At 40.8% G+C, this 23,448-nt stretch overlaps 3 protein-coding genes and 1 long non-coding RNA gene across 8 annotated transcripts; 2 read left to right on the forward strand and 2 right to left on the reverse strand.

Annotated features, from left to right (window-relative positions):
- On the forward strand, nucleotides 1–9,039 carry kdm2ba (lysine (K)-specific demethylase 2Ba). 2 transcript variants are annotated; one of them, XM_068566557.1, is made up of 10 exons: nucleotides 1–138; nucleotides 2,894–3,118; nucleotides 3,342–3,485; nucleotides 4,236–4,322; nucleotides 4,728–5,015; nucleotides 5,136–5,956; nucleotides 6,099–6,262; nucleotides 6,362–6,523; nucleotides 6,917–7,135; nucleotides 7,795–9,039. In XM_068566557.1, the coding sequence occupies exons 1-10, from the start codon at nucleotides 85–87 to the stop codon at nucleotides 7,974–7,976; spliced, it is 2,346 nt and encodes a 781-aa protein (XP_068422658.1). In that variant the 5' UTR covers nucleotides 1–84; the 3' UTR covers nucleotides 7,977–9,039. The 2 variants fall into 2 exon arrangements, with proteins under 2 accessions (XP_068422658.1, XP_068422659.1); XM_068566558.1 differs by having other exon boundaries at nucleotides 4,737–5,015.
- Nucleotides 9,040–11,028: 1,989 nt separating this feature from the next.
- On the reverse strand, nucleotides 11,029–17,495 carry rnf34a (ring finger protein 34a). 3 transcript variants are annotated; one of them, XM_068566666.1, is made up of 8 exons: nucleotides 17,273–17,495; nucleotides 16,544–16,762; nucleotides 15,500–15,886; nucleotides 14,793–14,855; nucleotides 14,092–14,293; nucleotides 13,872–13,901; nucleotides 13,482–13,523; nucleotides 11,029–12,874 (listed from the first exon to the last, which is right to left on the reverse strand). In XM_068566666.1, exons 1-8 carry the CDS (start codon nucleotides 17,276–17,278, stop codon nucleotides 12,687–12,689), a joined length of 1,137 nt encoding a protein of 378 aa, XP_068422767.1. In that variant the 5' UTR covers nucleotides 17,279–17,495; the 3' UTR covers nucleotides 11,029–12,686. The 3 variants fall into 3 exon arrangements, with proteins under 3 accessions (XP_068422767.1, XP_068422770.1, XP_068422769.1); XM_068566669.1 differs by lacking the exon at nucleotides 14,793–14,855; XM_068566668.1 differs by lacking the exon at nucleotides 13,482–13,523.
- A 1,033-nt stretch (nucleotides 17,496–18,528) lies between these two features.
- On the forward strand, nucleotides 18,529–21,715 carry cunh5orf34 (chromosome unknown C5orf34 homolog). Of its 2 annotated transcripts, XM_068604706.1 has the most exons (12): nucleotides 18,529–19,103; nucleotides 19,278–19,367; nucleotides 19,460–19,514; nucleotides 19,590–19,825; nucleotides 19,897–20,159; nucleotides 20,258–20,356; nucleotides 20,503–20,623; nucleotides 20,740–20,831; nucleotides 20,902–20,971; nucleotides 21,069–21,166; nucleotides 21,246–21,292; nucleotides 21,408–21,715. In XM_068604706.1, the coding sequence occupies exons 1-12, from the start codon at nucleotides 18,849–18,851 to the stop codon at nucleotides 21,584–21,586; spliced, it is 1,605 nt and encodes a 534-aa protein (XP_068460807.1). In that variant the 5' UTR covers nucleotides 18,529–18,848; the 3' UTR covers nucleotides 21,587–21,715. The 2 variants fall into 2 exon arrangements, with proteins under 2 accessions (XP_068460807.1, XP_068460806.1); XM_068604705.1 differs by having other exon boundaries at nucleotides 19,460–19,825.
- LOC137805046 (uncharacterized) lies at nucleotides 19,423–20,367 on the reverse strand. The gene is made up of 2 exons (XR_011080192.1): nucleotides 20,113–20,367; nucleotides 19,423–20,017 (listed from the first exon to the last, which is right to left on the reverse strand). It is a non-coding gene; the product is annotated as an uncharacterized lncRNA (long non-coding RNA).
- Nucleotides 21,716–23,448: the final 1,733 nt, after the last annotated feature.

The following is a 23,448-nucleotide window of genomic DNA, read 5'->3' on the forward strand; positions in this document are numbered from 1 at the left end:
GAGGGGGGTGAATGAGCTAAGCTGGATGCTTGTTCAGCCATGTTAGTTTTCTCTGCTGTTCACGAACGATGAGAGAGAGGAGCCATGGCCTTGTCATTGAGCGGAGACGATGAGGAATATGATTCAGAGTCTGAGCAGGTCAGAGCTGCTACATTTCAATATGTGACCTCCGTGTATGCGTGTGTGTGTTTTTCTCAAAGTCTGCTGCGATAAAAGAAAGCCTTTTGTGAGCGGAATGGTGTTTTTTGTCCAGTTGCTTCATGGTAACGTTGGCTTCTCACCCGCTCTTCTTCCCCCTTATTGAGCCGGATTGAAACCTCCTCCGTTAACCGGGTTATAGAGGTGAATTACGTTGCTTCGCTAAATGTTGTGTTCACTGAGTTTATTTGGACTCGGGCTACTCATGAGATTCGCTTCCCTGAATGTCCAAACGCACCATGTCCTCTCCTCCTCGGACACATCTATCATGTTAGCATAACTGACCCACTTGTACTGACCAGCTCTTAATGCACCTCTCATCCTGTTATTTGTGGCTGTGACCAGAACCTCAATGTCCCCTATTAGCAGTTAGACAACTTCATATCATAAAAAGCTGTGATTCACACACGTACGTTAACCCCGCACATGTCCTGTGAGAAAGAAAAAAAAATGCATACTTGTGATTCATTTCCTCACACTTACTAAACTTGCCTCTTCACTCTGTGCCTTTAAGAAGGCTTTAGGCAAAATATTGTCTGGGCTGGGACCAGGGAGGGGGATGGGTTTAGGGAACAATGAAGTGGCTCTACTTCCAGTAGTTCCCAAACTTGGGTCCAGTGACCCCCTCAAAACCCTGGAAAAAGTAGTAGTTGATTTTATTTCAACAGTGTTTTGTCCACTTGTTCTGCATAGGGTGGAGGAATATATACCTCTTGTGATTTAGAAGTTTATATTTTTTTGAGGGTCCTGACGTAAAGGTTTGCATTTGTGCAATGAAGTGCATTTATTGTGTGGTTCACTGCATGAACGCTTTCTAACCGGGCTTATGGGATATTGCACAAGTCTCCGAAATATGAGAGGTGCTGACATAAGAGCCAGGTTGTGCTTACACAATGTTAACACCCGCAAACAGTTCATCAGAGAGGGTGTTTTGACCTCCTCTGTAGTGACACACTGTTGCAGACGGTAATTGTTTGTGTTGAGAACCTCTGTACATAAGCTACAAGTGATGATCCCTATGACTTCTTCCCTCTAAAATCCACACTCAAGCTGAGTCAGAAGACTGAGCTCTGAATATAGGCCATGTTTTTGTTCACAGACCTCAGGAACCAATCCCAAATTCCTGACATATTACTGCACAGAGTTACAGTGGAGACGGGTCAGCTGATAGTTGTGACCACACTCTGCAAAGTGCTCTGATGTTTTTGTATTTTTTTTGTTTGTTGAGTAAACTAAATGCAGATGTCTGAGATCGTCAGGGAATGGAAGCAGTGTTTATTATTTGTTGTGATCAAAACTTTGCATGGACACTTTACTTTTAGTAGCTTGGTTCAGGGGCCTGACATTAGATATGATTTTAGAAAAATCGTCATTTCATACAAGGGCAGGAAAATAATGAGGTCGCTGAACAAAAACACATTGTGCAATGTTGACAGTCAACCACCCTGCAGCAGCCGCCCTTCCTTTGATGCTTCCTTCCCAAATTTCCACGGTAGTCCGATGGATTTATGGAAAGCTGTCAGAGGAATTATTTCTTATCTCCACTAAATTCTCCATCAGTAACAGTGGGCAAAGCACAAAGTATTGTGCTGGGACAGTATACAATTTAAAAGAAACTAAATATAAAAAAACACATCTTTCCCAAGTCCTGCTTAGGGAAAATAAAAAAAATCAGGACAACATTAAGAGTCGGGGCTGGTTTCTCTTCTCTGTTGAGGAAATATCTCTCTGACAGCATCAGTTTGATTGTCGTTAGCCTGGGACGTCCTGTTCCATTTGCATCTGGTGTTACCTGTCTGACGTGTCTGTAGCATTCTCACATTGTTATTTGGAAATTAAATCAACATGTGCTCAAATACTGCGCAGTAGTAATTATCAGTAGTAGAATAAATTACATCATGAAAGTGTTCACAGCCTCGCATTAAATCCTCCTTTGCGCTTATTTTTATCCATCTCTAGCAGTCGTCTATTCAAACAGTTGCCACCAGCACGGCAAACGTGTTGCCAAGGTAACCTCCTCTTCTGCTAGAACAAGAATCACTAATGGCCTATGATTTGTCTTATTTTCATCACACTTTATCGTCCTGCCATGGCAACAGGAAAGAGACTTAAAATAAATGTGAGAAATTCACAAACATGAAGTGTGAGTGTGCGTTTAAGATGAGTCTAATATCCATGTTACATTTTTATGTTACATATTTACGCCCATGAGTCACACATACAGGATATATGTATGCAAATTTCAGAGCTGTGAGGCTGGAAGCACTTTTTTCATCATATAAACATATGTTTTTGATCTGATAAATTCTGTGATATTTTTAGATTCCCAAAACTAATGACACAATTGGTAAATTCATTCTAGCAACAGCAGTGTAATCAGCAACTATTTTTATAAGCAATTCATCCTTTTAAGCGCTAGTTAGTTTCAACGTCTCAAATGTGTTAATATCCTCCTATTAATATCTTTGTAAATTGAAAATTTTATGACAAGTCATTTTCAATAAGCAGCAGGAACCCATTGTTCTAATTCAAATTAAGTGAAATGAGTCTGTTGCATTTTGTGTTAAGAAAATTTTCAGGCATCAGTTTCATGTGTCCTGATGGTCAGACCCCCATTGGATGGCTGACATATTTGTTTATCGCTTCATTTTGTGGCTTTTCTCTAACTTCTCACCTCTCTCTGTTGGCCCTCTAGCAGCGGGCGGCCAACCGGCCGAAGCCAAAGGTGGGGACGTCGTCGGCTGTTAAGCTGCCATCCAATCGCAGCTCATCCGGAGCAAGACGCAGGAGGACACGATGTCGAAAGTGCGAAGCGTGCCTCCGGAACGAGTGTGGAGAGTGTCACTTCTGCAAGGACATGAAGAAGTTTGGAGGGCCAGGGCGCATGAAGCAGTCTTGCATTATGAGACAGTGCATTGCGGTAAGTTTGTTGGCATTTTCAAAAGGCTTTATAAAGCACTCACATGCACATTTTCCACAAATCATTTCTTTTTCCTGTTTTGCATTTGATGGCTTTGTATCAAAAAAAAATGTGTGGTCATAGTTTCTCTTCTCAAAAATAAAAAACAAAAAGTCAGTTGAATATTGTTTGATTAATTTGAGTTAAATGTATTAATTCCTTCATGTTCTTTATGTTTGTGCAGCCAGTTCTGCCTCACACAGCGGTGTGTGTGGTGTGTAAGGAGGCAGGGAAAGAGGACACACTGGAGGAAGAGGAGGACAAGTTCAATTTCATGCTGATGGAGTGCTCTATCTGCAACGAGATCGTCCATCCCAACTGTCTCAAGGTACAGAGGGCCTGGCTGGGAACCGTTAAACAACTTAACCTTAAGTCATTCACTTGGTGACTCATTTCTGTTGAAACAGTGTGCCTGGAATCCCATGTCATTGTAACATAATGTGAGTGACTAAGACATTTGGACTGTAGTCACTGAAGGTAATTGGATGTGTTTATAGAACTGAACAAACCCATCATGATTATGTGGCTTAGAATATTTTACGGCTCAAATGTGTTTTCGGCTCTGACTCCTGCCACATGCTCAAGAACGCAAGTAATGAAGCATCAAAACTATTTACTGAGTCACCAAAAATGTAGTGTGAGACATTAGACCGTACTAGTTGCAGCACTAAAAACCTTTTGTTACATTAAGGCCCAAATGTAAAGCAGCACACACCCTGTTTGTAACCAGGCTAGTACAGGCTTGGGCAAACCGGTTTTTCAGACAAGCACTGTCTAGTTGTTTAGTAGCAACCAACAACTAAGATATTTACATAACAACAAACAAGAATTTGGATATTATATCTATTCAGAATTGCTTATTTAACTTTCTCAAGTAAGAATCTTTAACTTCACTTCCCTTCCCTTTTTAATGCTTTAAGCAAGAGTCTGCCTGTTAGCTGAGGTTAAACTGTGCTAACCTGCAAAGCAGGCACACATCCCAACAGTCACTTTCACTTCCCTTGTCTTGTTAGTGTTAAAATAGGAAAAGCTTGTTCTTCTTGTTTGAATCCTGTTCATTTCCTTGTCTGTTTATCAGGTGAGCGAGGCCTCAGGAGTGGTGAATGACGAACTCCCTAACTGCTGGGAATGTCCCAAATGCAACCATGCTGGGAAAAGTGGAAAAGTGAGTACAAATATGTCATTCACAGTCCTAGATTATGCAAAGCAGATTTACTAATGGTGTGTTGGAAATGTGTTCACGCTTTAAAACAGTAAAACAAATAAAGATTTCTGAGATGTTTTTAGTTCGGTATTACTCGTGGGTAACAGCTTTTGTTATTCAGCAATTTAATTTTATCGTGTGTGTTAATCAGCTTGCCACTTCCTGTTTATACTTTTCGAGTTTGTGAGCATCTTTCACACGTGACTCTGTTTGTCACAAGCAGGAAACCACTGACTAACACATGCTTTGTGTTTTGATCACAGTGACTTACTTTATTAATCCTTTGACACAATTGTAGTACAGTTGGTTCATCTAGCCGCGATAGACTAAAGGTATAAAGTTGTCTCGCAATTTTTGTCCCCCTTGGTGTTGAAGCAAAAAAGGGGTCCAGGGTTCAAGTACGCCTCCAACCTCCCTGGCTCTCTGCTGAGGGAGCAGAAGCTAGTCAAGGAGGAGGGGGACGTTTCTTCTGCCGTCAAGAGAAGACCAGACAGAGAGGAGACACCTAGGTACCGGCCCGAGGAGTCTCTCCACCGACAGCCACCACTGCTCTCTCCCAGCAACCTGCCCCGGCCCAGGCCTGAGGACAAACTGAGGAAGAAGAGGAAGCTGTTTGATGATGATGAAGAAGATGATCTTGGTGTGAGGAAGAAGGTTTGTATGGTTTATGGAGTGACTGATTTAATTTAACATTTAACATAACATTTTAGATGCCAGTTTTTATTGTGCCACACCAAAGTAATTGTGATTCTTGTCCCATTTCTTTTCCTGAAGGAAAAGTCAGACGTTCCTTATTTTTCCAAACTTCTACACCAAATCAAGACAGAAGAGGAGGACGAAGATGCATATTACGAGGAGGAGGATGAAGAAGGAAGGGGGCCTCACTTCCGGGGCATTGTAGAGAGGAAGGGGCGTTTTGGAGACACTGAAGAAGAAGGGGATGAAAAGGACTCCAAGAATGCACTTTTGAATCCCTGCATTAAAACACCTGTTGGAGACAGTGACCAGTCCCTCTGCAGCTCTCCGCAGGCTGGCCCCAGCAGCGAGGGCGGAAGTGAGACCCAGGAAAAAGGGCCATGTCCTAAAGCTCGCCGTAAGCGTCGTTTACCTAATAGAGAGCTGAGTCGAGAGCTGAGCAAAGCACTTAACCAGGAAATCCAGAAGACAGAGGACTGCCTGGCCAACGAGAACCGCCAACCTCTCAAAGTGGAGCCGGAGACGGAAAACGAGGAACCCAAGAGGTTGTTTCGCAACAGCAATGAACTCGGGGATCAGAGGCCCCACCTCAAGACCAAAGAGATGAACGGGACCCCATGGGAGCTGCGCCACTTCTACCCGAGTCAGATCACTCCACTGGGCTTCAACAGGAGCACCCCAACCAACCGGCCGGTACCCCCACACTCTCCACCCAAGTGTGTCCAAATGGAGCGGCACGTCATTCGGCCCCCTCCGATAAGCCCACCTCCTGACAGGCTGCCTCTAAAAGATGGTAAAACACATGTCATACAGCGCGAGGTCTGGATGAAGATCTTTGGCTATCTCACACACCAGGAGCTGTGTGTTTGCATGAGAGTTTGCAAGACGTGGAATAGATGGTACGTGCACAGCACACCTAACTTTGCATGTTAACGTTCTTATGTGCAACATCACAGGTAAAGAAAAATATTACCGCTGCACAAAATGTACAAATCTTTAAAGAAATGATTTGAAACATAAATCTTTCTTTCTGATGTCAAGGTGTTGTGATAAGAGACTTTGGACAAAGATTGATCTGAACCGCTGCACCTCCATCACGCCGCTCATGCTAAGTGGGATTATCCGCCGACAGCCCGTTTCTCTGGACCTCAGTTGGACCAACATTTCCAAGAAACAATTAAGCTGGCTTATTAATAGATTGCCAGGTACCTAACTATAAATGATTATTGATCTGTGAACAAGGAAAATTCTCTCTTTCTTTCTCATTCTGCATCAGTATTTGAAAGAGCTGTTGTGTTTTTCAGGTTTGCGAGTGTTGAGGTTATCAGGGTGTTCTTGGGCTGCTGTATCTGCACTCTGCACCTCCAGCTGCCCTCTGCTGCGCACCTTGGACGTCCAGTGGGTGGAGGGACTCAAAGACCCACAGATGAGGGACCTCCTTTCGCCCCCAACAGACAACAGACCAGGTAAATTGTGGGTCAATCAAAAACCAAAAACAAGCACTGCCATGGTTTGGGGTTTTTATTCCTGCCTTCCATGCTATAATATATTTATGATGTCTAGTGATTCATTCAATAAGTAGTCATAGTGGTTAACATTGGACATGTTACCTACCCAATTCATTCTTCAAATTAGAGATTATTTTCCTACAAAAAGCTATTTGTTTCCCTTTAGACCTCTTTAGGTTAAGGTTTAATAACTAAAACACAGCTTTAAAAATAAAGTTACTTGTAAGTTAGAGGATAACGTAAGTGACTCCTCATTTACAGCTTTTAGCCATCCTAAAGATCCTTGTAGACTGTTATGCACCTGTTGACCAAATACTGATCTGTGACAATTCTTATGTGACCGACTGACAGGTCAGCTGGATAACCGCTGCAAATTGCGGAACGTGGCGGACTTGCGGTTGGCGGGACTCGACATCACCGACACGTCTTTACGTCTCATCAGTCGGCAGATGCCTTCCTTGTCCATGCTGGACCTGAGCTACTGCAACCATATCAATGACCAGTCTGTTAACCTGCTGACAGCAGCTGGGACCACGACAAGAGACTCCCTCACAGATATCAACCTGTCAGGTGAGACCTGGGACCAGAGCACCAGCAGAGTAGGAATACAACAACTGTAAAGGGGCCCAAAAAGGAGTGATACAGTCATAAGCTTCTTCTGGGACACGATGTTGAGATGTGTGCATTTCATCCTCAGTAATCTATGAAATCAGCAGTTGAAGACAAACAAATGATCTCACGGATAAAAGGTGTAAAGACGGATTTACCAACGTAAGATTTAAAGACTTCAGAATAAAGAGTAAATGAATTAAAAGATAACAAAAGGATGTGGAGTTGCCTGGGTCATGCTTATTGTCTCAAGTAACTTTGGTTCATTAGTCAGTCTTGTTTTCACACATTTGCTACTTTGCTACAACAACAGTACCACAACATGAAATGGAAAATAGTTGACGGGGAAAGTTGTAGTTGCCTGTCAATATTGTAAGTTGAGTCTGTCCGTTGGGCCCAGTTGCACTAGAGCCCATGGGGGAAAAAGACAGAACCATGTTTTGTATTGTTACATAATTTGCATTTGTCCTACTTACATAATCTACATGCATCTCTGTTAATGTTGACCTCATGCATCAAGAGAGAGAAAGATACAATTATGTCATCAGGGAAATTTCTACAGTCACCCTTTTTTTTAAACATACCAAGTTTGACAGATTGTTCTCTCTGTTTTCTTTTAGTTTGTAACCGAGTCACAGACCATTCCCTAAACTTCTTTAAGCGCTGTGGAAGCATCTGTCAGATCGACCTTCGCTTCTGCAAGCAGGTGACCAAGACAGCCTGCGAAAGGTTCATCGCAGAGATGTCTGTAAGTGTACCGTTTAGACTGAAAGAGGACAAACTGCTGCAGAAGACAAGCTAGTTCTTAACCGGACAACAATTTATTAAAGACTGTCTTTGCACTTAAAAGAACATGTTTTCTCTTTTTAAATTGCTCCTGTGATAAGTTTTCGAATCAATGTCACAGTAAAGAGACAGATTCCTGGACGGAGATCTTCAATGGACTTAAGCAGGTGACTAACATTCACTGGACAGATAAAGAGGAAACGGCATGCATGTATTTGTGTTCGAATTGTACTTTTATAAAGACGTGCTTGTATTTGAGTTTTGGGTTGTTTTATTTTTATTCTTTAAATATTTGAAAATGCAGCATTTTTATACAAGCATAATTTCACGAGTTTCAGTGTCTCTGGAAATAAATATTACAGAGAGACGGCATGGCATGTGAACTGAAAATTGTCCCCTTCCTCAGTTTGCCTTCATACATTCAGTGTCTTCTATGTGCCAAAATCTGTATTTGACATGTAACTTTAGTATCAGACAAAAAATAAGCTGTACAGATATAAATATGACTAAATTATCATAACTCCTTCCCAAATATTTAGAATGTATTTCAAGAATGATAAAACAAATCTATCAATTTAAATATTCCTGTTACACCCTCACGTCTTCACTTATCTTAATACTTTTATGAATTGTTGAGTGTTGTGTTTAACAGGCTTTTCGCCAACATTTCAACATTAATTTATTGATATTTTTTTACAGTCTGTATTTATTCATAAAGTAACTTCACATGGGCCTCTCAGAGCTGGGTTAAATAATGCTTGCAAATCATTTATCCAGGTGGTTTGATCCTAGTCTACACCCAAAAAATCAGCGGCAGGAAGTCGCAGCCATAGCAAACGTGTGACTGACGATATCTATAATGCAGTCGACTTCACACGTGGTTTTCCAAACAGGTTCCAGAAAAACTTTTGCATATGACTAATTTGGATATGTTTAAATAATAACTCCATACTGTAGGTGTTGTGTGTGTATCTTGGGGTGTGTTGTGCTGTAACCTATCACCTCAGGTGAATGTGATAATGTTTATATTTGTAAATCCAAATACTAAGTGCTAATATGCATTAAAAGAATTTCCTTTGTACCAGCGCTGAGTCTAGTCAGTTTTCTTATGCCAGGTTGACTTGTATTTGACGCAGATGTCAGATGTTGCAATGGTTCATGGGACATCTTTTGAGGTCACATGAACATTGGTTGCGATCAGAGGCGTCTTTAGGATTTTGACACATCCGGGGCTTAGCCTTGAAAAGTATAGCAGATGCGCGCGCCGAAATTTGTAGGCCTAAAAACACTTCACATACCCTCCAAGTACCTGCTCTTCTGGACTGAATTGAATTGAGGCATTTCATGAAAAAGAAAATAAACAAGATGGTTGGACGTTATACCCTCACATTAACTTTAGCTACTTTCCCCTCCAGAAGAAGCCCAAGCTTCATTTTTTGTAGGTACACAATTCTCACACACTACAATTGCATTTACAGACAGATGCAAATAATAAAGTTTTTCCCATGTAATATCAACTAGCAGCTACATCCCTCTAGTAGTTCCAGCTGTAACACTCTTTTCGAAATCATACATTTTTAAATAATTTCCATTCCCATTACCTCTTTAATTCCTGACCACCTTTGGGGGAAAAACCTTGAAATCTTTTTTTGTGACATCTTGTTGTGCTACTACCCAAAGACAGCAGCCTGCTGTTGTCAAGTGCGCCTGTTGCCTGACGCCGCTGTTTTGGGTGAATGACGTCTCGTGCGACCTGGAGGTGTTAGTGCCAAAGCCAAAGTAGTGGCTTTTAAAAAAATAAATATTTATAATTACTCAAACCTGTCCAAAAACAGTTTTATCGAAGCATCCACATGAGATAACCGTAGTTTAAGGATGTGATCTTTTTTTTTTTTTTTTTTAAATTTTGAAAATTAATATTCGAAGCTAATTCAAAAGCATCCGGTCTTTAGCCCCGGATGTTTGAGGCTAGGGACGCCACTGGTTGCGATGCTAACCGCACACCTCTAGAAATGGAAATGTCAATTCCCAAGACATCTATGTCTGCTCCCTAGAGACTGATGGTACTATGTGGTTTTGATTGAAAGGTCTGCAACTCCTGGATGGATTGACCTGAAATTGTTACACATAATTATATCTCCCTTATATTATATCTCCATTAGGATAAACTGTAATGCTCTTTTAATTTACCCTTTAACATCTCTGATGGAATTGCTGCAATACTAAAGTAATTATCATCAGCCTCAGCTGTGTTTATTGCTTCTGAGCAGATGCCAACACGCTAAACCTAAATGGTTACCATGAGGAACACTGCACCTGCTGAACATCAGCATGTTAGCATTGTCACTGTAAGTGGTTAGCATTTGAAGCTCAAAGCATTGCCTGTGAAATATCCAATTAGGCCAAAACCCAAAGAATTACAATGATATAAAGCAGAAATCCTCACATTCTCAGTCCTTACAAGTCCTCACATTAGACGAGCTGAAACCAGTGAACCGTAGGTTGCCAATTATCAAAATGGTTGATTATTTCAATCAGGAGACTTATTACAATTTTAAACATACATCCGTGACATGCATAACAGTTAAATAGTGCAAAGTCTTTGGCGATTGGACTCTATCCTGAAACAGGATCATCAGGGGCAGTGATGCTGAGTTCTGATGCTCACGCAGAATCCCCCCGGAGTCCAGATACTGGTGGTGGTGGTAAAGAATGAAGTTGCTGCAATCCGACGGTGAATAATCAGCCTTAAGGAGCATGACTAAATGCTGGTTGGAGGAGCTTGTGGTGGTGGAGCGTCGTATCTCGTTTTGCGCTGAAATGACAACCGGGAGCAACAGAGTGGAGAACCCATTTAAAAGTTGGACAGCAATGGTATGATTGGCTTAAGGACACGATCTGATTGAGGGGCATCCACTTTAAATCAACCAATCAACAGGGAGAATTAGAGACATATTTATGAAGGACCAGACTTTTAAAGAGTCTTCCTTTCTGAACTGCCACTTAAGCTCCATTTCAGCACTAATAACTACTTTATCAAAGTTAATAGAGATAAACGGCACGTGATGCATGAGTATACAAAAAACGATTTTAATTAAAATCTTTAATTACCAAAATAAAAAGTTTCACATTCCCAAATACCAAGACCAAACCTTGCACATGATTACAACCGTTCTAAATAAAAGTGCACACTGCTCTGCTACTGTTCATTGTAGATCTTTACTCTAATAGCAGCAATGTTGTGTGGGTACAGTACAGAGCTGGATACTTCGAAACGTACGGGATTTGGGGATGATAGGTAAAGTAGACGGGGAGATAACTTTCCCAGGTTCTGGTCATGCTCTGGTTCAAGAGGGAAATATAACTCAAGCAAACCGGTGCAGATACATTTCAAACCATTGGACAAGAACATTGAACTAAAAGTAAAACTAACCCAATCTCAGCGACATTTCAATAATCTGATATTACACCATTTAAATCAAATGGAAAAATATATGTATATATACACACACACATCTCATGTGGATCATTCTATGTAAATGTACATTAGCAATCATTATTTTTATATACCATTTATACCACAGGTGTCAGTAAACTCGTGTAGATATATCTTTGAATAGTTAGTTCAATACATCACTCCTACATTAGAGAAAATCAACTACGAAGCATGAAGACACTTCATTTCAATCCCAACAATATACAACAATAAAAAAAAAAAACATTCAGAGTTTCACATCCACAGTTCAGCTGGAAAACAGGGAAGATGGTTAGATGAGTTAGCACCGTTTTTTGTCTTTTGTCTCAACTCAAGTGTTGAGACAGAGGTGACAATGGAGGGTTAGCTATTGGTTTAATGACAAACTTTGAAGGATCATTTTAATGTGCAATGTATGACAATATGCACTTAACAAATAAGTGAATATAATTAATGCATTAACTTCATATAGGCAATATCCTTGAGTCGCAAAGGCAAAGCACCTGCTCATTTGTGGCTGAGTAACACAGAGTTTAACTTGAAAAGAAAACAAGCTAAGCGCTTTCTTATTCACTTTTTCCACTGACTATTTGTGGCATTCAAGAATTAGTACATTACGTGCAACCTCAGCAGTGGTTTATTAACACACTGTGTGAACAAAGTGCTTTCTGCAGAAACGTGCCACACAGAGTCGAGGGGAGGGAGAGTTAGAAGCAAAAGGGCATGATGATCCATTATTTGGCACCTTGTTCTTCTCTCCTGTGATGAGGTTTTCTATGTTTGTCCTTGGTGTTACTTAGATATGTAGTCACTTGCAGTGACGGTTGTAAAGAGAGATGCTCTGAAGCTACAGTTTATAGGCAGATCTGAGGGTGAAGAGTTGCGTTTAAAAAGACTGCACGTGGTTGAGTGCCACACATTCTTTGCTTTGAAAAATATGCCTGAAAAGCAAAACAGACACTTCGGAGTGAACACAGATTAGAGATATGTTTACTTAAGAGTTGACTGATAGGCGGATAGGCTCCTGCGCTGTGCCCACTGGTGAAAAGGAGGAGACAATTTCTTCAGAAAAACACAATTATCTGAATATTTCAATGTGCAAATAATGTGAGAGTTGAATACAAAGAAAGAGCATCCACACAAAAGGTATTTTGGGGATCCAAAAGGTTATGAGCTGCATGGTTGATGTGAGGTGCCGTTCCAGTCTGAGCTGCTGCTCCGAGGCAGGTGCTGTAGCATTGCAGTGATGCATTAAGACTTGAAAACGTGCACCGCCCTTACGACGTACTGCCTGCAGATCGGGCACTCGTTCATCCTCTTGCCGCACTTGGTGCAGGTGACCATGTGGCCGCACTCCAGGAGAACACAGTCGATTACAGCGTCCATGCAGATCCTGCAGAGGTTGTCCTCTTGCATCGTCAGCGGACCCTTTTCACCGTCTGATAAAGAGACAGACAGGTCAATGGAAATGTTGGGAAACTGCTTTTAACGCTGCTAAAAAAAGCCTGAGTAATATATCATGCACTGAGGTAGGACAATGGGGCCCGTAACGCAGCTTAATAAAACACCTAATTGAATCCAATAAGCCCAATCTTGAGTTAAGGTCATGCTCACATTCTTCTCAAAAATGACAATGCCTGTTATGGCTAAGTGTCAAGGTGTTTCAGTGACGACCACACGGTCATATCACTTGAAGCGTGCTGGTACGATAGTGAATATGTACACAGCTTTAAAATACTGCAATTCTCAGTATGATGTGCTTCACACATTGAAGCACGCACATGAGATCAACTCATGCTGAATTAATGTTCCTGGAGCATGAAAAAACTAATATATTCAAATGTCTGATGAGGGAAATTATTTCCAGTAAAACGCACACAGACCCTCATTCACCATTTGGACCACATTCACAAAGTTGGATAACAAATGAGAATGGGTTCACGATGAATACAGATGTGGTGGCAACACTGTTCGTATGATGGAGAGGCGAGTCATAGGTGGGGCATGTGACCACTGCCACAGTGGCAAGGAATCTATAGGCCTTACCTCCAATGGCCCCGTTGCAGATAGGAGGGGGGAGGGCCTCCACTTTAGTGTGGGAGGAGCAAAGCAGGCAAGAGACATAGCATCATGATTCTGAATGAGAAAACTTATTTGAATGACTCTGCTTGTGATTGGTGCAACTTATTGCATTGTATTATTACTATAGCCTACAGTATATCATATTATTAGAGAAGGCAGAGATATTAGGTTTCTATGGTTAAAAACAGGACGTGGTTTCCAATAATGACATATAGGACTTTGCACACACTATTTTTACTTTAATATTATCTGTCTTTACTATTTGTTGGACACGAGAGGAACGTACTTTCAAATCTTCTGTATGTGCACATGTGGACAAATTGGCATTAAAGCTGACTTTGAGTGACAACTTACCTGTGGTTACAGTAGTGCTCACATTTTCCACTGCAAGAAAAAAATTATTAAAATTACTACAGCAACTGACAAGCAAGAATTATTAGATTACAGCCTATACTCTGTTTAGTAGACACATTGTATAGTAAATCTAATAAATTATTTAAAAAATATATAGTATAGCCAACAACTAAAACAAAGGCACACAGTATTTATTCAGATTGGTAAATTAAATACACACATGATTTCTTGTTCTCCTCTGTCTCTCTGTACAGTCTGTTGACACGCTCCACCAGCTCCCACTTCTCGCAGCACCCTGAATAGTTGACAAAGTTCCTGGCGAGGATCTCCTTCAGCTGCCTAACAGAGAGGCCCTCAATGTCCCTCAAGCTGGAAATGTCTGAAAGAGACGCTCTGGCCCGACGTCGTGTCTGAGGACTGAGCTGAAAAAGCAAAAATCCAGACTTTAGGGTCGAAACAAAACTGGACCTTGAGATTCCCATGACAAACATGGTAGATTAGCCTCATGCAAAACAGTGAGTGGGATGCCACATGACATGCAGTGACACAACATGTGTTGTGTTCATTAGTAAAAATGCCTGACGAGATACTTCTTGTGATTTTTCCATTGTGAATCCTTAAGTGGTTCATTTCTGACTCTTTTGTACAAAAAAGCACTTTTTAAATTAAATTTGAAATTGTATTACATGATGCAATCTGCACAGCCAAACATTCTGGATTGCAGTTGAATCTCATGTACATTTGGGTTTATTGTTTTTTTTGTTCAGATCCAGCCAAAACATTGTACGGATCATCTTTTTTCAATTGCTGCATTGACGTCCATGCACTCTAGAAGTTTCACATGAACATGAATTAAATGCAATTGTCTATACGTCACATATGATTTCATGACAGCAAGAAATCTGATCAGTCACAGATCACCTCAGGGATGTGTTCACTCGCGTCCAAGGTGAGGAGAGACACAGATGTGGCATCACCTATATCCTGGAAGCCAACAGCGTCAATGACAAACATTAGTGTGCAACACATGCAAGAAACAAGCCAGTTAACGGAGGATCAGGATTAGACAATCTTCAGCTCACTGACACCTTGTGAACAACAATGTCTCATACCTTCCAATCATAGAAAAGCTTACTGCTCCCTAAGCAGGCCACGTACAAGTATTTATAGTGGATCCTAGCTGATTGACGCTGAGCTCCCTCATGGTACCAGCTGTGGTGCTTCTTATTCTCTCTTTCACTTTTTGTTTCTCTGCTTTCTTAAATCCTGGGCACTTTCTATCTAGACTGAATGAATGAATGAGCAAAAACCCTCACTTGCGTTTTATTTTTATCAAGCGTTTTCCATAGTCTCAGTTGTGACAGCTTATGATATATCAGCCTGATGTGATAATATGATGCATAAGATCTGTTAAAAAAAACACTTTTGAAATGTGACCATTGCCCTTCCAGGCCACCATTATTTACCTGCCAAAATGTGTCGTAAGAACAAACTAGAAGGGCCATGTGATGACAAGCTTTAAAACTGAGATGCTAGTAGTACACATACTTCTGGATCTCAACAGTTGATTACAAGGATATGGTTGATATTCTATTAAACATCACACATGGTTTAAAGTCAGTCCCGACCTGGTTGGTATCAGAGCTATCACTCCTGCTGAGCGGCTCCTCCTGGGAGGCAACGAATGCAGACAGCTCTGAGGCCGACTGTGTGGTGGAAGGAGTCGGAGTATACACGGAACGCAAGTGGAGGCTGGTCATGTCAGGGTCCTCCTCTTCCTCAATACCTTGGTGACAGAGCACCAAGTCCACCAGGTCTTCTTTTTCCCTGCAGGTATCGGTGGGGATGTTACGAAGCAGCAAGTACTGACGCAGGTCTCTGACTCGTAGGCGCATGAGCCGTGGCCGCTGAAAGGCTGTTGCTTTCAGCAAATGACATGTGGCACAAATGCGTAAATTTTCCTGAAGTACAGAGCACAGAGAGCAGAAGCTCTTCCTGCAGTCGCAGCAAATATACTGCAGAAACAGAGGGTGAAAAAAAACAGGGTAATGGAAATTAGAAAATTTAACATTAAAATCGTGATATGGCATTGAATTTTGGAAAACGTATATAACTATTACTTAATGAATTACTGGAAAACATATCAATGCAAGGAGACATTTCCTTCATTATTAAATCACTCACATCTGCTCTAGCTCTCCATGCACTGAGAGGAGGCAGCTCATTTGTTTCAAGTGACAAACATCAAACAGTAATACATGCAAGACGTGGGATTAGACTGCCACAGTGAGTAAGTGAAGCACAGGTTCAGACAAAATGAGACCCTGAGCCATACATGAACATGAGTACTCAGTGAAGATATTAAAGCAAGTATGTGTCCATCTGCCTCTGCAATCAGCTAGAATGGCACAGCCTTTTCACTAGAAATGAGAAGCCTTTTGGTGTAGATTGAATTAGGTTTAGGCTCTGCTCTGTTAAAGTCTTCTTCTGTTGTAGTTATGACAATAAAATAACATGTTTTTGAGAACTAATAATTAAGGTTTATGCTTATACAAGCTACAATATTAATATAATATTAATTGCCCCTGTGCTTCTATGCACATTTACTTTCTCAATAAATCAGTGGACCAATTAACATATCCTGGCATCACACATAAAATCCGGATACCTACCTTCCTCTTGAACACAGAGAAGGCCTGACCACAGCCCTTGCATACAAGACTGGGAGTCCCTGAGCTGGTGGGCGGGTATGTCGAGTACCCCGCACTGGGGGCAAATCTGAAGGGACCAGCACCGGCCCCAAATCCTGGCTGCTGGCCTCTGACGGCCCCGGTACCCATGACTTCATTCAGCAGACCACAGCATGAAGCCCACATGGACGAGGCCCCTGCCTGACAGTCAGAAAACACCTTCATGTCAGTATTTGCCACGCTCACATTCATGTTGTAGGCTGTACTAACTACCATATCTTCAACATGAATGGGTGCTGAGAGCATCATTCATGCACACAAACAAGTCATATTCGTTGAATAGAGAGTATGGGTGCTAATTATAGACGAGGTAAGTCAACTAAACAACTCTTAACACAATGAAGCACAAGGCATGCAGACATGAAGAGCAAACAGCTAGAACTGTCAAAACACTGCAACAGAGCAAACAAGACAATTAAGCTAACGTTAGCTGCATAGTTTCAATGTTTGACAACAAGCGTCAATGTTGTGAGAAAGCAGAAACAATCAAATACATGTACCCCAATAATTTAAAAACTTAACGATACAATAAAGTCGAGGTTACGTGATAGCTGCCTGATCGAGGTTATGATAGCTAGCTACCGAGCACGGGCCACGTAACGCGACATGAAGCTGCTCAAGCTAACAGAGGCTACATAAAGAAAACGACACCTTCATTGTGGCTCCGGTGCGTCTACTGAGAAAGTGGAGGCTGTCGGTGTGAACATCGCAGTGTGGAACATCACTTCTAATCGCCTGAACGCGCCGTGTCTCGACGTGACGAGAGCGACGGTCGCGACCCGAGCGCTGCCTGCTAGCTGCTGCTGTCTGGTCCAGCAGCTGCTGCACGTTGTTCTGCTGCCCTCCTCAGCTCATATGCAGAACTGTACTTGAGACGGACTTCTTCTTCTTTACGGTTTATTGGCAGTTGGCAAACAACTGTTTGGTGCATTACCGTCACCAACTGGTATGGTATATATATTATATATTATATATTTCAACAAACCAAATCATAACTACCCAATATATATATATATATATATATATATATATATATATATATATATATATATATATATATATATATATATATATATATATATATATTTCAACAAACCAAATCATAACTACCCAACCAAAATATGAATGAAAAAGAAATTAAATGAATAAACCCAGGGCTCATAGTCTGAATGACTGTATGACTGATGTTCTGTACGCTGTCAAGTGTACTGGAGTCTGAACAAATGTTTGCCTTTCATGGTCTTGTGTCCTCTATCCAGTGCAAACATTATGGTCAACATTTCTCCTGTGTACGTCGATAATCCCTCTGTAATAATTGTATCTATTTTTATCTTAAATTCTGGCACTATAACTGCTATTCCTACCTTATTTGCGGAATTCTTTGATGTGTCTGTGTATATATAACTGTAGCTTGACATATAGACTCATTTAGGTCTTCAACATCTTCACTGACAATATCCTCCCAGGATGCCCCTTTTAAACCAAAAAAATTAAATTCTCCACTCCCCTAACTATTATGTATATTAAACAGACATGAAGAATACATACAAACACATTACGCTGTTCTACTATAACTTGTTATAATCCTTACTGTTACTCTTGTTTGGTTACTATCGCCTGTTTACATTGATATTTAGTATAAGTTGGTAAAGATACCTAAGGTATAAATTCAGCTATGGTGAAGCGAGGACACTTCTTTTGTAAAGTTTAATTGTGTGATGTAAACTTAATTACGTAAACACAGGGTTTAAAAATTTAACATGTGCAAGTATACGTTTAGTATGTTATTGCATTGCTGTGTAACACATATTTTGATATTAGTATTTAGTTCTGTTAAGTTGATGATCTGATAACAGTTATGACCACTAGTCAGCGCCATTTGTACGCCTAGTGGTGAGAGGGTGAAGATTGGCTGCTAAACGGTGCCGTTAACGTTTCTAACGAGACTGGCCAGGGAAAATAATATATTTTATTCCGTCGCCCGAACATCGGCAGGTTTTATTTTGTATGCTATTTGGTCATTCTATACATTTCGGATCTTTATTGAGTACAGTATCGGCAGTTTTTAGTCAAATTGATGGTAAAGTCGCCGGTGGCCTATCAGGGCTCAATTCCGGTGCGCGCCAATTACAAACGTCTCCACCTGATGACGTAGGCCGGTGAGTCACCATGTTTTGACTTTCAACCATGGTTTCAGCGCGGCTACAACTCTTGACTGTACATATCGATGGTCGACAAGTCAAACCCAGGAAATAAGTTCCCCTTTCCAGTTCAAACTATGGAAACCAGAACCAGTGTCAGCTTGATGATCATGTATGAGGATGAATCTGTTGATGTTCGTTACGGAAACGGAGCCCAGTTACAACTTTCGCCGTGTGGCTGTGAATTCATGCTGGTAAAACCCTCAGATCCCTCCAGCCATCCTCTGCAGAGCAGCGAGAGAACCAGACAAAGGACAAGGTTCACGATCAGCACGTATAAGGTGCAAACATGAATTTGCGTTTTTTTTTAGAATTGGTTTGTAGTACCAGTTTTAAAAGGCTCACATTGATGCTCCAGGCTGTCGTTTGAAACGTACACGGTCTTCTGTAATATACATAGGGTCCACTTTATGCATAGGGTCCACTGTATTGAATATGATTGTGTAATTCTACAGGAGTTGATGGTCGCTGCATTGGCATTCCGGAATAAATACGCTTCTCGACCATACCTTCCGGAGGAGCTCATTCCCGTTGACCACAAGAAGGTACTAAGAGGTTTTTCCCTGTTTACTATTAGTCCCCCAAACTGTTTCAAAGCAATGATATCTAATGCCTTTTTTTTATTTTTACACTGCAGCCTTTTTTCAGCATTGACACTGACGTGCTCTGGCCTGAGTTGTCTTCTTGTGATGGTGAGCTTGGACATGGAGAAGAGACTATCATCTGCTCAGAGGGGGGGCGCGCTGCTTTAATGCTCTCTCCCTCAGGTGAAGAATTCTCCATCAAATTTACATGTAGCCTCAGTCAAGATCAGCGCCACATCATGCAAGGTTTCAGCAAAGATTTTGACAGCAGCTCAGGCATTCAGCAGCAGCAAGAAAGCAATCTGATCTGTCACACCACAAATGGTGAGAACCAAGAGGTTCATCAGGGAAGCGGAAGGAATGAGTCTATTAGATCGAGGTCTTGCTCTCCTCGGATGAGCAGCACTGCTCAGCCAAAGGTAATCCTTCAAAGTAATATTTATCTCCTTGTGTAATAACTTTGATTAAATATTTGACCTTCCTCCCCTAGCCAGAGAAGATGTATCAATCCACCACAGTGGTCCAGCATCACTCCTGCTGCGCTGTTGCCCCCATCTGGCGGTATCCTCTCTCCTTGGCCCGCCATCTCTGGACGGCTTATCTCTCAACACCTAAAGAGGTCGGAGAAGAGGGAACCAGCGATATCAGAAAGGCAGACGGGATAATACAAATGTTCGACATATCCATTGAAGATAGAAAGTCTCACCTTCCTCAGGCGCTGCCTCTCACATGTCCATCACCTCACTGGCACAGGTTGAATGATTAATGTATGAATATAAATAACAGACATGGAGTGCACTGTATCACAATGTTGACCGACTGATTTAAGCTTCCTTGCTCATGCATTTAAGGTGGAAGTTCAAAGAACCACTAGCCAAAAACGAACATTCAGACCAAGATCTTCCAACAGAGTTGGTAAAAGTGATGTGGTGTCAAGGAGTCACCTACAGGTATGCAGGTTTTCAAGTTTAACCACTGATTCTGAATTTAACAGCTTGTTATGACAACACATGCCCATGTAAGCTTGTTTGCATTCAATGAAGGGATACCTGATACATATGTATTTATGTACACAAACTGCATGTCTCCTGTGTAGGATACAGAGTGGGGCGGTCTCGGTCATCGAGGTTTCCCCGGGAGACGGATCAGTCATCCGCTCTAACGGTGTCCTTGACACTTACTTTACCCATTACAAACCTGAGCTCTTGTCACGGCGGGTAAATATCTCTCATCATGTAACTGTCTTACATTTAATTAAAAGATGCATGCCATCAGTTTTTTACAACTAAAAACAAAACCAAACAGGCTTGAATTGATTGTGTCTATCTGGCAGGTAAAACAGATAACATACCATCTGAACAACCTTCAACCAGACGTACCTGGACAGCTGTACTCTGTGAGCTCTATTGTGAGACGTGCAAGCAGGTGAGCCACTGCTTCCTCACAGACAGATGATTTTGATGACTCTTAGTCAGTGACCATCACTGTGTTACAGGATCCTCACGAGCTACAATGAGGCCAAGCATTCACTGAAGCTCTCTGCCACACCCTGCTGCCTTCAAGAGGTCAAATAAGTAGTCCTTGCCCATATTAGTTCAACTGTTAATATCTGCAGTGTTTACACAGTTAACCCTTCTAAATGGTTTGCAATTTTCATTCCAGGGAAGACATATTTCTGAACCAGACAGAATGGAAGAAAATCAGTTCAATCTTGGAGTAGTTGAGCAGCATGCAAATGACACACAGATGGTAGAAAGTCGGTGAGTTATATTTTTCTTGTAATTGTTTTGGTATTTTATCAATAAATGTGTAATGTCATGTTATTTTAATTCCATGTAGGTCAGATCTGGTAGCTGCAGAACTGGAGAAGATAAAACGATTCAACTGTATCCTTTGCAAGGGGGTGTGGACAAATAATAAATCACCCATGTTATATTATCATATCTGCTGATAGATAATGTTGAGGAACATTATGCACGCTCTTTAACAATCTCTGCCCAGTTCTGCTGGAAAACAACCACCTGCTAAGAAGTGAGAAAAGTTGTGCACAACAAGATAACTCTGCAAAAGAGGTGACTCATGAACCAATGAATGAGAAGTGCATCAATGAGGCTCTTCAGAAAACTTCCAAAGCCATACAGGACATTGACGCTCTCATATCTGCAGCCACACTGACTTGAGAGAGCCTGTTAAGAGAAACGTTTTAGGAATAAAAACCCTAACGTATTAGTTTGATACTTGAAAATCTGTCCCACTGTTATCCTGATACGCATGTGTAGAGACCGAAATAAAGATTTTTCTTTTATGTTGATGCTGGCAGATGGTATTTATTTTGGATTTGCTCTTTATTGTGAAAGGCTGTATTTAACTACTGACTGCCAAAACTACAAAAACTACAATCACTGGCATGACTTAACATTCATAATGTTTTCTCATGGCTTTATCACCACACAGTCCCTTCCTGTCAACTTGCATTGGTAGCAAATGGCTTTAACATTTATTTTCTGCCTACACACATGATACATTGAGGTTTCAATTGCAAGATGTGACTGATTTAAAAAAATAAAAAAAAATCACTACAGTTTTTACTTTCTGGGTTATAAACCTAAGTGCATGAGTCTTAATTTAGGTTGCTACATGCTGTCGTCTTTTCTTGAACCATATGACTGGGTGCAATACACATCTCAGGGCAATGTTGACAGCCCAAAAGGGGTCATAATCATATTACATAACAGAGTATGTCTCCAAAATGTTTTCATTAAGGGATTACCTAAAAAAGAAAATCAACACAAGTTGCAGCTCTGTGCCTAAGGCTTCCTATAAACCAGCAGTTCGACAAAAAGTGTGCGCTGTATCCTCGGATATTTGAAATCACAAACCCAGGAATCAGACGTGCATTTGTCTCCCAAAGTGAAGCAGCGCAACAAACTATCTGTGGCACAGCAATGTTTGAGTCATAGAAATGATGGGGTGGTAAACATCATCACTGCTAAACTTCCAAAAATGAAACCTAACTGCATAAAAACATGTGGAACCCAAAATAAACTCCAAAGAGAGAGAGAGAGCACCATTCCTATGAAGAGGCGTCCTGTTGTGCTTATTTTGGAATTTATTCCTCTGAAGGATCTGAGGCCCCAATTCGGAATTAATCGAAACGATTGTAAGAAACACTTTCAAATGTTGCATTATTCACATTCGATTGTTGTGTCTTCAAATACTATATTGTAGTAGCAGAATGTAATGGCAGTAACTTAAAGAGTAAGACATGCAATCTAAGACAGAGAAGAAAATGAAACATGGCCAAGAAGCAAATAAGTGACACTTATAATTATTTCAAATAGTGACAAAGTTCCATCCTTTTCCAGTCCCCTCCAGTCCAATTTGACACAATGTGAATTGTTATGGGTGATACCTAGTGGTTGACATGATTATGGCAACTAGTATAAACTGCTTTCATGTTGGATTTGTTGAAACCTTAAAAATCTTAAATGTGTGTAAACTTGAAAACAACACAATGCCTTTCAACAAATAATAACTTCTGACTCTTAAAATGTAAATGTTTTGTTGAAGCAGAGTCAGACAAGTGTAAATTTTACGCCACGGACAACCTTTTTTGCAAGTGTTGGTATTCTGTCCATAAAGTTTATTTAAAACTTTTAGATATACAACCCTCAAGTCTGCATCAAACAGATCACACAGCATCTTCATAATGATATGATGATAAGGATTCATAATAAATACTGTTTACCCATCAGAGTTTAAAAAATTTCCAATTGGGGACTAATAAAGTACATATCTATCTATCTATCTATCTATCTATCTATCTATCTATCTATCTATCTATCTATCTATCTATCTATCTATCTATCTATCTATCTATCTATCTATCTATCTTTATCACGAGTTAATCTGCACTAACACAGTTTAATGGATGGATATATGATGTATATGTGATATTGGGGATTATAATAATGCAACCTTGTGTTACTTTCACTTTATATTCAGTTTGGTACTGTTCAGCTTTTGCAGTCTAAGTGATCTG

The sequence above is a fragment of the Clinocottus analis genome, unplaced genomic scaffold (genome assembly GCF_023055335.1).
Source record: "Clinocottus analis isolate CAN_PGR_092001 unplaced genomic scaffold, fCliAna1.0.p SCAF_7, whole genome shotgun sequence".
Lineage (NCBI taxonomy): Eukaryota > Metazoa > Chordata > Actinopteri > Perciformes > Cottidae > Clinocottus > Clinocottus analis.